Source organism: Thalia democratica, chromosome 7, assembly GCF_965202585.1.
Source record: "Thalia democratica chromosome 7, ktThaDemo2.hap1.1, whole genome shotgun sequence".
Taxonomy (NCBI): domain Eukaryota; kingdom Metazoa; phylum Chordata; class Thaliacea; order Salpida; family Salpidae; genus Thalia; species Thalia democratica.
Window position 1 is genome coordinate 61260527 of NC_139171.1, and position 17575 is coordinate 61278101.

The 17575-nt window shown below is 25.3% G+C and overlaps 1 protein-coding gene across 3 annotated transcripts in view; it reads right to left on the bottom strand.

Moving 5' to 3' along the window:
- LOC145840608 (uncharacterized) overlaps positions 1 to 17575 on the bottom strand; it is a 51208-nt gene that overhangs the window by 19278 nt on the left and 14355 nt on the right. For 2 of the 3 annotated variants that reach the window (XM_082947921.1, XM_082947919.1), the window contains exons 8-12: positions 13427 to 13501; positions 12281 to 12388; positions 10124 to 10297; positions 7796 to 7959; positions 2321 to 2486 (exon numbers count right to left, since the gene is read on the bottom strand). In XM_082947921.1, coding sequence (XP_082804047.1) covers positions 2321 to 2486; positions 7796 to 7959; positions 10124 to 10297; positions 12281 to 12388; positions 13427 to 13501 — 687 coding nt within the window. The remainder of the gene's footprint in view (positions 1 to 2320; positions 2487 to 7795; positions 7960 to 10123; positions 10298 to 12280; positions 12389 to 13426; positions 13502 to 17575) is intronic. The other variant, XM_082947920.1, reaches the window with a different exon arrangement.

Genomic DNA, 17575 nt, shown 5'->3' on the forward strand with positions numbered 1-17575 from the left:
ATTAAAAGACAATATTACTAAAGATTACGAAAAATGTACTGATAAAACTTTAAATGATATTAATGTAGAAGCTAAAAATTTAACTAAAAACTTAAAAATACACGATAGGATTAAAAAATTGCCTTTAAAAAACGCATACATAACGGTCAAAGACCATAAAGATAACTTTTTGACACATCCCAAGTGTAGATTGATTAATACTTCTAAGTCCGATGTAGGTCGTATAGTTAAGGTTAAGATTGACTGTATTAATAAGGCTGTGCGTTTAAAATCTAAACTTATGCAGTGGACTGATACAGACCAAGTCTTAAATTGGTTCACTGGTTTGGAAAAACAAACGTACAGCTTTTTAAGTTTGATGTAGTCGATTTTTATCCTTCTATCAGCGAAGAATTGGTAACAAAATCACTAAAATTTGCTGGTATTTATACTAGCGTACCTACTGAAGATTTAGGTCTAATAAAAAACGCATGTAAATCAGTACTTTATGAACAAGGAAACCTGTGGCAAAAGAAGAGAGCAAATAACACCAGCTCTCTTTTTGATGTAGCGCAGGGATCGTTCATGGGTGCAGAGTTATGTGAATTAGTAGGTCTTTTTTTGTTAGATGGGTTGAAGAATATCTTTGGTTTAGAAAGAGTTGGGTTGTACAGGGACGATGGTCTAGCTGTACTGCCCAATTCTTCTGGCTTTATAGTTGAAAGGCTAAAAAAACAAACGCACGCCTTCTTCAAGTCTATGGGGTTAAGAGTCACTATTGAATCACCAATGTTGACGACTGACTACCTGGATGTGAAGCTCAACTTGCATGATCTCTCCTATATGCCTTATAAAAAGAAAAACGCAAAAATTATGTATATAAATAAATATTCTAGCCACTTAAAAAATATTATAAACCAAATACCAAAAATAATTAATAAACGTTTAAATAAAAGATCAAGCAACGAAGAAAACTTTTTAAAGACAAAACAAGATTACGAACTAATAATGAAAAAATGCGGTTACAATGATAAACTTAATTTTGAAACAACGGAGCAAAAAAACAAAACGACCAATAAAAGTAAAAGAAAGCGAAATATAATTTGGTATAATCCCCCATTCTGTACTTCAGTTAAAACAAACATCGGCAGAGAATCTATAAATCTAGTAAAAAAACATTTCAACAAAAATAACCCATTATCAAAGATATTTAACAAACATAATATGCGAATCAGTTATTCATGTATGGCGAATTTGGAGAGATTAATCAAGTCACATAATCAAAGGATTTTAAACAAAAGTAATTCAATCAAAAGTCAGTGTAATTGCGCCGGTGGTTGTAAATACAATTTGAAGGGGGGCAATTGCCGGTCAGAGAACATTATTTACAAGGCAACAGTTAACTCTGACCTTGAAAAGAAGTTCTACATCGGCCTATGCTCCACTCAGTTCAGATTTCGGTATGCCAACCATAAAAAATCCTTTAAAGGTGGTGTATACGAAAATGAAACTGAGCTTTCGAAGTATGTTTGCGGCCTTAAGCGCAAAAACATTGATTTTAAATTAACTTGGGAGGTGATAAAAAGAGCACAGCCAATAGCAGATGGTAACAACCCTGTTTGTAGGCTGTGCTTAAAAGAATCAACAGCCGTTATGTATGCGTTAAAAAAGGAAGGTTGTTTAAATAAGCGAAGCGAATTTATATCTTCTTGTCGACATATAAAAAAGCTTCTTTTAAAACACAACAAATTTTGAAACATTTCATAGTCAATTAACTGTTGTTTTCGTTAATTTTAGTTGTTTAATTAGTTAGAAGATAGATCGGTTTTTGTACTGAATATTTGTAATGTACAATATTACGTCATACTGTTTTTTGTTTTTTTGCATAACTTTTGTATCTTTGTTTGGTACAGTGCTTTGTATTTTAAATTTAACTGGCTGATGATCAGAGCTTTATGAAAAATTAAAGCTTTGTGAAACATATGTTCCAGAATTTTTAAAATCGCCATTTGAATAAATTATATATATATATATATATATATATATATTAAAAAAGTTCATATACTTGTTATAGCAACCCTATCAAGTCAATTGGATACCGTTTTTTTTCATTCAGAAAAATGTATATATACTTTATATAAGTTTTACCATACTGATGTGAGCTTAGTTCATTTATTAAAAAAATAATCTATTTAAGTTGTTTTTTTTAAACTCTAGCTATATATTAAAGGCTTCAAATTTGTAAAATATTATCCCATACCTTCTTAAGCGAGCGGGGTTTCTCGTTTTTGGGCGCAACTTAATTTTAACATTTTATATATTTTTTTTAACTCATTTATACTTTTTTAAGCGAGCTGGGTTTCTTGTTTTTGGGCACAGCGCGCTGGAAACCCTTCTTGACAACGGAAGGAGCGCTTCTGTCCAGCATATTGTTGACTGCATGCATGTTGTTTCTCCTATCCAGCATGTTTGAGTGCGGGTTGCTCCTTACTAACGGTTTCATTTGCCTGTTAAGAAAAAATTAGTAAACAAAAATATTGATTAAAATTTAATAAATTAAATAAATAGTTAAATACAAATAGTTATAGAGTTAAGTTTTCTTTAGAAAGTTAAAAAAAAGTTTTAATTAAGCTGTAACATGATTAAACCGTGAATTAGAACAAATCAAAGTTAGAATATTTGTACAAGACCTTACAATGGGCCGTTATCAAAGGGTTGTCACTTTGAAAACATAATAAACAAAATAGTCAGACTATCCTGAGTTAAAAAAAACAAGTAAAATACGTCTAAATTTATAAAATGAAATACAAAAAGTGAGAACCAAAAGCTAAAAACAATTAATGTCATTCAAGGTTGAATAGTTAAAAGTATCACATAATAACAAAAATTACTTAATATCTAGAAAAAAAGTATAACAAAAAAATTAAAACCAAAAAATAGCCTAAAATTTTGGGAAAAAAAAATATCGAGTTTTGCATCAAATGAAATTGCAAACAAGTTTAAGTTAGTCTGATTTTTGCTATTAGTTTACACAATCAGATTCTCTATCACATGTTTGTGGTCAAACTTTTGAAGTTAAGTATTTGATTGAGTACCATTTAATATATACAGTACTTGATGTAAGTAAGCCGAATTTCATCAGCTGCAAATATGTATTAATCTAGGGCAGGGTTTCCCAAAGGGGCATGGTAGAAATTTAGGGCCACAGAGTGGCCATGTGTTAATAATTTGAAACTTAAACTAGATATTCTGGAGTTGATGATGAAGAGTTAAAAAAAAGGTCTTATGTATTTTTAATGGAAGTTTTGAATCTTACACTAGGTATTCTAGAGTTGATAATGAAGAGCTGAAAAAAAAAGTCTTAAGTGATTTTAAAAGGTAGTTTTTGAGTAACTTTGTTGGAGGGGGACATAGCTATTTTAGTATCTATTTAGGGACCTTTTGAAAAAAGCTTAGGAAACCCTGATCTAGGGTACTCATAATGATAGGGTTTCTAATACTTGTATACTTAGACTAGAATCGAGCATTTGTTGTGTAGTTTTTGCAGCGTCAGTAAAAGTTTCGAAGATAATTTCGGTTTGTAAGGAAATTAAAAGTTTTTAGAAACCGTTTGGTGGACGGTTACAAATTTACAACAATGTATTCAAAAGTCTCCATTTACTAGTTCATACAACAAATTATATACTCAGATTTGAATCAGGCGTTTGTGGTAAAATTGCAGTAAATGGGTGAAAATTAAATTGAAATAAAAAAGTAAACAAAACAGAGATTTTGATCAGCGTTTCTCAAACTTTTTATAGAAGTTTTGCGGGATAAACTACTAACTATTTTAAACGCTTTTCCTCATTAATTTTGTTACAGATTTATAACAAAAAAAACAAACCTCGATAAAAACATGCCTATTAAGCAATACACTTTTCTAATAAAAAATTGTGCACAGCAAATGAATTTAGTTTTTGGAGAAAAATTAAATTCTTTATTTTTAAACAAAGTATGTATTTTCTCAAAGAACTCGAATACTTAAAATATTTAATAATAACGGTAAAAATATTTCTACAGCTTAATTGCTTTTGCAGAACAGGACAAAATTTGATAAAAACTATAAATGAATAATAGTATTGTTTATCATCATTTGCTAATCGTTTATTTCATTGGGCCGCGTTTAAAACGGCTCAAAACTAAGATATTCTGAATAAAGATCTATGATAGTATTATGATCTATTTATATACTCATTATTAAATGAAGAGTTTTTGGTAAAATTAATGTTACACTAACAAAAGCATTAAACCTAACTTTAAATTTTTGTTCAATGGTTAAACAATGCAACGGAATTTTTTAAACATTGAACTAAATCCTTAATAACTTTTACTTTAATACGACGCAGAGTTTTAATTGAATTAAGTTCGCTTTAAATTAATGTAAATACTGGACCTAAATTAAGGGCATGGGGGGTCCACCTCGATTTTTGCAAGTTAATCTTATTTTATAGAGTTTTATCTGAGATATCAGACATTTTTAACCGCTTGAAAAATTCAAAGTAATTTTTGAGATATGAGCGATCAAAGTCGATGACCTCAACAGGTTCCTAATGGAAGGCGCAAACTAAAAACGCGAAAAAAGACCATTTCACTAAAAATCTATCTCCTCCTTCATTTTTCAAGCAATCTTCTTCAAATTTTCACAGAAAGTGTATTATTAAATTTAAAAAAGATTGAACGCAGAAATTTTTTTAATTTTGGAAAATAAAATTTTTATTAAAAAAAAACTACTTATTTTTTTTGTTTTTTTTTATCTAAAATTTTTATTTTTTATTATTTTTAAAATTCCAACATTCAAAGTCTTTTAAATTAGAAAAAGAACATTTCCTTTAAGTTTGAGGCCTTTAGCTCAAAAAATGAAGGAGAAGATAGATTTTTAGTGATTTTTTAAATTTTCGAGAAAATTGACCCTGAAAAATTTGCGGTCCATACGTTTGTATTGGAAAATTTTTATAAAAATTACAATATCTCAAAAGTTAAATAATATTTTTTTATTCTATAAAAACTGGCTTATAGTTTGTACTTTAAGCTTTCATATAAAATCCAATGTTATTTTTAGTAAAATAAAATGTTGGACCCCCCCTATGCCCTTAAACAGATTGATGAAAATACAATGATCATTACACCTTGGGTTACCAAAGTTTGATTTCATGTATATCTAGCTGTTGCGAATGATTACTTAATATGATATCCCAAATATCTGATATTGAGGAATTAAATTAAAAAAAAAACTTTTAGGAACAGCTAGATTCAAAAAGTCTCTTTTATAATAAATCTGCTTAAAAACTTGTGGTTTGTAAATAGCAACTATGCCTGGTATTTAAACAGTTAAATAAGTAACAAGGCAATCTAGATGGATAAGTTAAAACTTTGTGGACAATTGGTTTTTATATGCAGATAGACAATTATTAAAGACACACTTCGTATATGTTCAAATGCTTTTTTACCACCAAAAAGTGTATGATTTCAAAGATTTCTAGATAGAATACATGAAGAACAAAGTTTTATTGTAGATCACATTCATATACTTGTTGCGGTTTTCAGTGCTACAGAGTTTTTCTTAAAAACTGACAAATAAATCCAAACAACCCATTGGTGCTTGTTTATCACAAATGCTTTAAAGGCAACTTCGTGTAAACCTCGTCTACTTAACGTGGTTATTAACTCATATCATGCAGAGCCTCAAGTAAATATATTTTCAATATAGTAAATCAAAAAAAATAGTTTACAAGTTCTGATATTTTGAGTCGTTGCGTGGTTTCTTACACTCCCTACTTAATAATAACACCTTTTTAAATTTTGCCTGCTTGAAAGGCAACTATTCCGTCTACTTAACGTGGTTATTAACTCATATCATGCAGAGCATCAAGCAAAACCATTTTTAATATTTTTAAAAGAGTATACGATAGTGCTAATTTCCAAGTTTTGATATTTTCAGTAGTTTTTTACAATCCTACTTTACTTTAACACCTTTTTAACGTCATAAAATCGGAATATATAAACACAAAGTCATCCTGAAAGTACTTTTTAAAACACAAGGACGCCTGATGCTGATTTTTTATTTTTTGTAAATAAATCATTGTGACCATACTAATAATTCAGAAAAGAGATCAGCAGTTAAAAAAGACACCAAAAGTTTTTAGGTATACTGAAAGCTTTTAAAGTTTGAGCATTATAAAAATTTTCACAGTTGCAAAACCATCGCATGAACGAGTTTGTTTTCTGATATACTTAACTCTTGTTAATAGTTGTTATATAGACTTATTTCAGTATTTAAAAAGTTTGAATCAGCTGAGTTTGCAGCAGCTACAAATAGAGGTTAATGAAAAATTGCCATATTCTTTTCGTTTATACCTATTTATATACTGAATTATAAATGTAGTATTTGTGGTAAAATAGTTTGTTACGTCAGTATAAGACTCAAACATAGCTTTTAAATGTTAAGCAAAAAATTATATCCAATATTTTATTATAATACTATATGTAATTTATTTATCTAATTGTTTTAAACTTAGATAAAATTGAATAATTTCCTAAATAGCTATAGTCATTAGAAGCTTAAAAATGAAGTTTAAATAAAAAGTAAAAATAAGAGAGTAAATGAATTATATTACTACGTTAAAATTTAACTTAAATTATATATACTGTTATTATAGACTGTATTCAGTTTAAGTTTAGATAATAGTCAAACAACTTCCAAAGTAGCTATAGTCGTTAGAAGCTTTAATCGTAACTTTAAAGTTTCTTTTGCTCAGTGACATGTTAACAGAAAGTTTTCTGAATTTTTATTTTAGAAATCTAAGATCGCCTTATGTTTAAGTTTTTATCATAAAAATAATTATAATAAGTCATTGATGTCAAGATTAAGTATAAAAACGAAAGCAGATCAAAAAAGAAGAAAGAGACACCAAGAAAATTTAGGTAAGCTAAAACAGGTTGCTAAAACACGTTTTAGGGCCTATTTTTAGTTAAAGCTAAGTTTAAGGTAAAAAACTGTGTTACAAAGTATAAAAACATTGAATATATATATATGAAAGCTTCTTTAAATGTATTAAATTTTTTTTTTTTGATGATGACAAAAATTGTTTATTTATACCAGGGTTTCCCAAACTTTATTTTAAATGGCCCCCTTCAACAAGATTACTCAAAAAACTACTTTAAAAACATCTAAGACCTTTTATTTTTGCTTTTGCTCTTCATCAAAAACTCCAGAATGTCTAGTGTAAGTTTTGATATTTCCCTTAAAAACACCTAAGACCTTTTTTTTGTTTTTGTTCTTCATCAACAACTCCAGAATATCTATTGTAAGTTTCAAACTATGACCTCATGGCCTTAACTGCAAAGAATTTATATATATTTTTTTTTTTTTTTCAATGGAAAGGGTATTATGAAGAAGCTTTACTGACATTAGTAAGCTGTATTTTACACAGCTGTAAATATTAGATAGGAGCAGTTCAAAAATTATTATAATATTGCTATGATTTCTACTATAATTTATACACAGATTTGATGGAAGTATTTGTGGTAAAATTGTTGTTATATCAGTATGAGCTTCAAATTTAACTTTAAAGTATTAAACAAGACAACGAACAACACTTTATATAAATATTTTAATCTAGAATTAAATAAAAACTAACAAACTTTTTATTGATGTTGCTAATCTTTTTATCCTGGGTGTATGAAATTTAGAATTAAATAACAACTAACAAACTTTTTATTGATGTTGCGAATATTATTATCTTGTGTTTATATAGAAATTAATAAAAAATCGACAAACTTTTTATTGCTGTTGTTGCTAATCTTCTTATCCTGTGTGTATTTAATTTCCAGTCTTTCGATCAAATCACCGATGTTGATTGAGGAAGTTGGTTTGTTTTTGTTAGAGTTGTTCTTACTCGCTTCCGGCTTCTTGTTTCTTGACACTTTGTTCTTCAGAGCTTGCTGAACATTTTATTTTTAGTTTATTTTATATAAGCAATCTTTATTTTCACAAAATTTATTCAGGGTTCCCACTAAAATTATCAAAAAAAAATTATAGAGAAACCCATAAAATTAGCAAATTTATAAGGAAATTATCAAAAATAAAACAATGAATTTTAAACGTTACTAACATACTTTTAATATACATAACAAGAAATAAAAAAAAGTTCGAGGGTTTTTGAGCTCTAAATTTAGTTAAATAAGCTTACTTTAGATAAACTGTTTTAAAAATCAATAAGGAAAAAAATTATTTGCTAGGTGGCGCCATGGAGTGAAAGTTTTTTTACTGAGATTGCAAAGATTATAATTTTAAATAATAGTTAAGTTGATAATTAATTTTTTTGCTGTGTTTTTCATCGCGTGGTGTCATTGTTTTAGCTTTTAAATTTCAATCACCAACCAAAAAACGTAATTTCTAGGGATTTTCACATATTTTTGAATTTTTTCTACGGATTTATAGGGATTTTTCAGAACATTGCAATCTATACGGACTTAAAGGGAAGTGGGAACCTTGTTTATTGTTTAACCACAATCAAATAACTATATTGTAACATAATTTTTTAAGTACATAAAACACTAATTTATTATTTACCATTTTACTTTTTTGGACTTTATTGTTTAATATTTTTAATATATACCAATATATTTTTATTTATTTAACTTTATTTTATATTTACTATAAATATTATTCCTTAACGCATCTTGTGAAACTTCTTCTTAATTATTGATAATTTGAAATTTTATTCAAATAAATAATTCCTTATCGTTCGTACATTTTTTAATATTATTCTATTATAGCACTTTTTCATTATCTGTATACAAGCTTCAATATAAAAAAAAACGTTTTTACAATCTTTTAAAAATATGTATGTAGTTCGATTTCATTTTAATTTGTAAACCCGAATGAAAAAATAACACTAAAAAGCAGAATACCACAAACATCAAACTTAAAAATAGTAAAAAGATTGAAAACATATAGTCCTTAACATATGGCATAAAAATAAAATAAATTGGCAAAAAAATCGATAAAAGATCATTTTTTAGTTTATAGTAATCTTATCAATTAATTATTAAAAAGGTTATATAAACATCTCCAATGCTTATGCAACAATATTTTGCATTAACAATATTAAATAGCTTTCCAAAGGTCAAAGATCACAAAATAAATGTTAAAAAACAAGAAAATAACATTTAAGAATTTATGTTTTATAATTATGAAAATGTTTAAGAACAAGAAATGGTTTATTAATTGAAAAGTCAATCGATAGGGTTCTGGTTAATATATTATTCTGTTAAGAGATAAATAGGTCGGCTAAACGCGCAATTAAACAAGTAATTGCACAAGTATTTCGGGAAAATAAATGGGTTAATTTAATTAAGAGCTAAATAAAGCGTTAAGGTATTTAAGCAGAAGTTGACAAATTTGAAAGTTAATGTTTTAAAATATAAGTTCACTTTTAATAAAAAAAATGGTAACTGTATTTTTAATAATTGCTTAAGAAAGCTTTTTTTTAATAATTTATTTAATTTATACTAATAATAATATGATATAGAAATATAACATAGCGAACGTTATATAAACTGTACAACACATAAATAATAAAAAATACTTTAAATTAAAAACCTCCAATTTTTCTTGTTTATTAATTATTTGTTGATATTCCTTGTTTAAAAATTAATCAGTTTATTTAGTTATATTATAATTACAACATATTACACAGCTGATTAATAAAAGAAAACATATTTTCCTGCTTAATGCTTATTTCTTTATACTACTCATCATAAAAATACCATAAACAATAAAATTAAATGAAAATCTTTAATTTTTCCAGCTCATTGCTGATTTCCTTACATTCTTCATTATAAATTAATAAATAATAATTAAAATAAAAACCTTCAAATTTTCCTGCTCGCTACTTATTTCTTTGTATTCTTCATTATGAAATAAAAAAAAATAATTAAAATAAAAACCTTTAAATTTTCCTGCTCGCTACTTATTTCTTTGTATTCTTCATTATAAGTTAATAAATAATAATTAAAATAAAAACCTTCAAATTTTCCTGCTCGCTACTTATTTCTTTGTATTCTTCATTATGAAATAAAAAAAAATAATTAAAATAAAAACCTTCAAATTTTCTTGCTCGCTACTTATTTCTTTGTATTCCTCATTCGCCTCCATCGAAGCTTTTTTCTGCTTCTTAAGCCGCTTCTTGTTCTTGTGTGACGTCATATTAGGTTGCTGTGATGTCATAATATTTTGATGTGACGTCATAATGCTTTGGTTTTCGTCCTTGATTACCTGAGGGGATAATATTTTTATGTATAATAGTTATAAACAAAGTTAAAACAAATACCCATGTTTAAACTTAAACTCTTCTTATAAATGGTCGTAAAATTATATAAAGCATTAATAAATACTAGAAATGTCAATATTTAAAAACATATACAGAAAAAGAAAGGCACAAAATTGCGATTGGACTATAGAAAATATAGAAATAAATTTAGGAACAGAATTGTAGTTAAATTGTCCTATAATTGTCACTTACTGTCTACTCACAGTTAATTAAGAGCATTTTAGATTTTTTTTCAATTTTATTATTTTGCTGATAAGTAAGATGGAGTAACATTTAATGATGTTATTTGACAATTTATTTAGATATTTTTAGTAGGTTAACTATTTTTCAAAACTTGTATGGAGTTTAAAATAAAGTACAAAATAAGAGTTTAAATTGAAACTATTAAATAAATATCATTAAATAAATAAATATAATCAGTTAACAAAATTGATAACAAAAAGTCAAGACATAAAAATCTACATTTTGAGAAAAATAATTCATGAATACTTTTTACATTTTCGTTAAAGTAACAACTAAATAGACATACTTCATTATAAATAAATTTTATAACAATACAGTTTGTGTTGGAAGACAAACTTTCAGGATTTAAATAATCTAAATGTTTTATAAACTTTCATTTTATAAATAGTTCAAATAAACTGGGTTGAATTCCACAGATTATAGTTTACGTAATTTAAATAACATTTCTTGTGGATAATTTTCATACCTGGAACAAATTAAGTTTTAGGAATATTTGTCTAGGATTTAGTTGCATTACTTTTAAATTAAAGCATTACGAAAATTTGCGTATTTTCAAAATAGTATTTTTTTTATATCCTATTCAAAGTTTTTAACTTTTACTTATATAAAAAATGTTTTAGCACAAACGAAATATATTATTCAAACTTCAGCTGGCTTAAACTTAAATTAACTTCAAAAGTAGTTAATTATTTCTTAATTTAATTACGATTTATTAAGCCATACTTTCAATCGAGGCATGCACTTTGACTGGAACCAATATAAAAATATTCAGAATCATAAAGTAGGATTAAAAACAAATGATTTTGTTTTAAAATTAAATACGCGTAGATTAATAATTTTAAACATAAATAGCTTTGAATGTTAAAAATAAATTAAAACGATATTTCCCCTTTATTCTTATAAGCTGTAATATCAATCAAAGCTACTACTTCAAAGTGTGTTATTATAAAATATATTGTCAAAATATTTTAATTACCTATTTACCTGACAGTGAGACATTTTATCAACCAAAATTTTTTCAATAATTTTATACAAAAACCATATTTGTTATATATTCTTTATACCTTTATATTTTATAATTCATCAAAATTTAACAAACTATTAGCGGTACACGTCTGACTGATGTCTTATAAATTACTATTGCCTCAATTATTTATACATATATCATTTATTACCAACTTTTTTACTACTAGATAAGACCAGACTATTTGAAATCTCATTAATCATTACAATTTAAAATGTACTTTTTTAACTTATTTCTATATAATATATAATACAAACCTTTGATAACATATTACTATAGTTTTATTAAATACTTGTTATATGTGTTCTTAATATTAGTACATTTTGTTAAACAATAAATTGCAAACTCTTTAACTTGTTAAAACATAATTAATTGACTAATTTATACTTTTAATATTGCATTCTATATCTTTTTACTTAATAAAATCTAATTAAAACGAACAAAACAAATTATTATTTGATACATTATAAACAATTTAAATTATCAACCTTTCTAATAGATAACATTTAACTGTAAGAAATAAATAAATTCCCAGATAAATACTATTACTAATTTTAATGTTTACAAACCTTTACATTACCACTTAACATCTGACTATATGAAATTTTATATCCCGGATAATTAATATTATTTATTTTATTTATTGTTATATTTTACAAACCTTTTTACTACTAGATAACATCTGACTATAAGACATTTTATTTCCCGGATATCCGGATGGAGTCGGATAATTGAACGAGGCGGATAAATCTGGAAAATCATCTTTTGTCTGAAATAACGTTATAATGAATAAAACATTAAATAGGTGATAAAACTATGCACAATCTTTCTTTTGTCTGTGTAAATAACATATCAAATAATTTTATAAAATGATGATAAATCTTGAAAATAGTCAGTTGTCTGTAAAAAATTTTAGAAATCTTGTATAATCTTTGTTTGTATGTGATGTTTGTATTAAACGAAAACATCATTTTATAGAAATATTTCAAAATGTATAAATATACAAAATAGTTTTAATAAATAATTTAAATGACGATTACAAATTTTTTTGTACGCAGGAAGGAAATCGTATAAATAAAACTTATAATGTGGTTTTTGTTATTTATTTCTTTAAACTTTTCTGCATAAGTCAGAAAAATGGCCATTTATTTATTAAAACAAGTTATTTGAAAAATTACATGATATTGCCATTGTAGAAGGTTGAAAAAGTCTGTAGAAAACAAATAAAAGAAAAAAAAAGATTTTTTTTTAAATTGTCTTTTTTTTTTCTGAGATTGAAAAATCTACACACACATGGTTGCAACGAAAGTAAAAAAGTATAAATTTGCTAGACTAGGTATTAGAAATTTGCTATTGTTTAATATAAAAACTAGGCATTAAACATTTGTTTAGATGCTAAATCGTTTAAAAATCGAACCTATTTATGACTTTGTAAAGCTTTTAATACCAAAAGATTAATTTTTACAGTAAAATTTTTAGTTTCAACACAACAGAACGGATGCACAGATTTGTGTATTAGATTAGTCTTGGTCGAATGGCAGTAGAAAAAATGACATTTATAAAAATAGCTTGACATTTAAAAGAACTAGGGTCGTTTTTTAAGTTTTTTTATTTTAAATGCGTAATTATATATAAACAAATTTAACTCAGCACATGAATTTTATAAAAAAAAAATATTATAAAACACCACTAAATACTTGTTGAACTAAACCAAATTCTAGTAGTTTTTCTAACTTAATAAATTGTTTCATAAAAAATAGCAAGAAACACTACTTAGCATTTTTAAATATAAAAACAACAAACTAACAAGAAATGGAGCGATTTGGTTGACATTTGGTTCAAATTTTTGTTCAACATTTTCTTCTAAGGCGGGTTGTAGCTGCTAAAATTATATAAATCTAATATAGAAAATTACTTTGAATAAAAACTTAAAACAGCTTGTGAATTATTATATAACGTTTGCTTTAGAAAAATATATATCACTTCATCATTAGTAGGTCAAATTGCTGTAATAATATTATTTTATTCAAATGTTAACTGCCTATAGGTTTATTAAAATCCTATCAATTACGTAATAAAGATCAATCATATCTTCTTTTAATATGAGTTGTATTAGCTGTACATAGAAATAAAATAAATAAACATCATTAAAAACTACAGTACAAAAACACAATAAAAATAGTGTGTATGAAATAAACTAAAAAATCATTATTAAAACTGAAAAAAGATAATTCCAATGTCAGTTAAGGCTATAGGGGGGGGGGGGGGGGGTTAAACCATGTTTTTTACAAGTTGATCTGATTTTATAGAGTTTTTCTAAGCTTTAAGATGCTTTTTATCGTTTTAAAAAATTCAAAATATTTTTTTAGATATGACCAGTCAAAGTCGGGCCGCATAATAGGTTCCCTATGGGAAGGGAAAACTAAAACAGCGGAAAAAGACTATTTCATTTAAAATCTATCGCCTCCTACATTTTTCCAGCAATCTTCTTCAAACTTTCACAGTCTAATTTTTATACAATAACAAAAAAAAAACATTACTTTGGAATTAAAAAAAAAAACTGTAAAATTTTTTTTTTGAAAAAAAAAACACTTTTTTTTTTATTTTTTGTGATAAAACTTTTACTTTTTAAAATTACTTAAATTCTAAAGTAACGATTTTTCCTTTTATTATAAGGAACGTTCCTGAAAATTTGAAGAAGATTGCTTGAAAAATGAAGGAGGAGATAGATTTTTAGTGAATTTTAAAATTTCCGAGAAAATGACCCTGAAAAATTTGCGGTCCATACGTTTATATTGGAAAATTTTTACAAAAAATTAAATAACTCAAAAGTTAAATGGTATTTTTGAATTCTATAAAAACTGGCTTGTAGTTAGTTTGTACTTAAAGCTTTTATATAAAAGCCAAACTTATATAAACCCCTATGGCCTTAAGTTAGGAATTTCTATTTTAAAAACTAGTGCTTTTATGGTAACATTCTAAAATAGAAGCACGAAAATAGCAACATTTTTTAATAGTAATAAATAGGATAAATATTAAAAGCAGAACTAATAAAAATCACAATAAAAGAAACAAACGAAAGGTATAATTCTTTATACACTACTTTTAGAAAGTTATATTGACATACTTGTATTTAATCCTCTTTAAATGCTATTTGCTGAAAAAGATTTAAATAAGTATATAACAATGGGAACATTGAATTTTAAAAGTATAAAATAACATAATCAGCGAAACAGAACTAATTTGAACTACAAAACCAACAGATATATGTATATCTTAAACTTTATTCTAATAATTAAAAAAAATCTTTTAAGCCTTGAGTTTCTTCTTAAAGTTAAAATTATATCTTAAACAATGGAAACAAAACACTTTTAAAGCATTAAAAAAATATATATAAAATAAAAAGCAGAACTATCAAAGTGTAAAGCAAACACAACAAATTATCTAAAATAATTCTAAGAAACGTTATTAAATTGCTCTTATTTAGATGGTTTTAAAATACATATTTGTAGTAAAAATTAAAAATATATGTAATAATGGGAACCATATATATTCAAAAAACAACAAACAGAAAAAGCAGAACTATCAAAATGCAAAACAACAAACTTTATAGGTGGCCATTAAAATTTTTACTCCTTTTCAAAACTAGTTGAGCCTGAAGAACCAATGAAGTGTTTGGTCGACAATAAACTATTTAGTTTTAAAGAACTTGACTATTATTCGCGCTTTTAAAATGAAAACAAGCCTTTTGTTTGATGTTATTAATATTTTATTTTGTCTGCTTAACGGTAGTATAAGGAGTTTCAATAACTATTAATTGTCCGAGTAGAAAACTAAAGGGCTTGTATTTCTTAACATTAAGATGAAATTTGTTTAAAAAAAAATTAGTTTAGAAACAGTAGTTTCTTCTTTCTCATGTTTGTCAAATTCAAACTTTTTGTTTCTTCTAAAAACAAGTACCCTTATTTTAAAAGGTTAAAATAGAAACACATTGCAACATTGTATTTCAAAGATATTAATAATAATCAGAAAAATCAGAACTATTGTAAAAACCATTACAAGAAACAAAGAAAAACGATAAGTTCTTAGCATTATTCTAAGAAAATGTTTTTAAAAATAATTAATTTAATCCATTTTACGTGTTCAACTTGCCATAAAAGCTTAAAAGTATTCATATCAGTATTGAAATACAATACTGTGAAATGTAAAAACTTTTATAAATAGAAAGAAAAAAAAACTAATACGTACTAAAAAACTCTAAAGGTTATAAGAAAGTTCAATAAGAATACATTAAAGTTACAATCATTAAATGTTAGAGATGATTTGAAAAGTTGATAATAAATTTCAAAAAATAGAAACAAAAAACTTTTAAAAAATACAAAAACACATAAAAAGAAAAACAGAACTTTTAAAGTGTAAAGCGAAGAACAAATGTTAATTTGATAAAACGTTGAATTCGTTGTAAAAATAAAAACACAACAATGAAATAATTATTATAAAGAATTTTAATAACGATAGATAGAGAAAGCAGAACTATCAAAGTGTAAAAAACAACAAACAAAAACTTTATAGGTGGCATTAAAATTTTTACTCCTTTTCATGACAAGAGCACCCTACAATAATCGGTCGACAATAAATTACTTGAATTTAGAGAACTTGAGAATTATTCGCGCTTTTAATAAGAAAACAAGCCTTTTGTTTGAAGTTATTAATATTTAATCTTGTCTGCTTAATGGTAGAATGAGAAATTTCAACAAAATTTAATTGTCAGAGTAGAATTAAAAAGGGCTTACAATTCTTAATATTAAGATGAGGTTTGTTTTTGAAAATTTTGCAACAATTTTTTCAGTTTTACGCACAGTAAAAAACTTTGTTTTAGTTAAAACAAAAACAAAATATTATTTTAAGCTTGTTTGGGGATTATTAATATTTTATCAGAGGTTTAAAACAGTTTAAAAAAATTTATACCATTATAGATTTACATAATTTTTAACAGTATACTTGGTATAATAAAATTATTGAAAGTTAATGCAGTTTTTTAGCAATCGAAAAGAAGATGTTGTGCAAGTTTTAAAGGCAATTTAAAACTAAATTGAACTCGTTTAAGTTTCTCGTTTGAACGCGAAGTTTAAAAAAAACTTTATAATTTTAAAGTTGGAGAATATTAAATTAAATCTAGAACTTTGGACTTCGTTCATTTTTTATTTAAAACATTTTAAATGAAAGCAAATAACTTTTGAACTAATGAGTATCTACAGACAACCTATAGAGTCTAAAGCGAAAATAATTAATAATTAATATAGAAAAAATAAAAGCTAAAGTCTAATTTGTGTTGAAAAAAAACTAAACACTGATAAACAGACGAATAAGAAACAAAAAATTCCCAGTTGTATAATAAATTTTGAGGTTAAAACATCAAATATTAATAACTAAAATCAATAAACTACTTTTTACATTCTAAGTAAACAGATCACATAAAATACACACTGCATTCGAATATTTTTAAAAATTTGTTATACAGTATTTGTATTATACATTTTAAACTTTTAAAAACAATCAACTAAGTTTCATATTTAGTATATGCTAATAAGTAAATGAAAGTTGGCCGATTACTTTTTATATCAAACATACTTTATAATAAAAAAAACAATTAAACAATCGAAAAAATTAGTATTTTAATAGATTTTTATTAATTTTAAACAAAACTTAGAAAGAAAAATTTAAAGTTTTACATAAATAACATTTTAACAAGAAATATTAGTAGAGTTACAAAATAGCTTGCCTAACTAAATTCAACAAACTAACAAAATGTCAAATAGGTTTTTAATCAAACACAAACAAACCCGTAAAATTAATATTTTATCAAAATTACGCATAATCTCTTATGCTTATATATATTTTAGTAAAATATTTGTTAAAATCTACAGATAAATTTTCAAATAGAATCTATACTTTA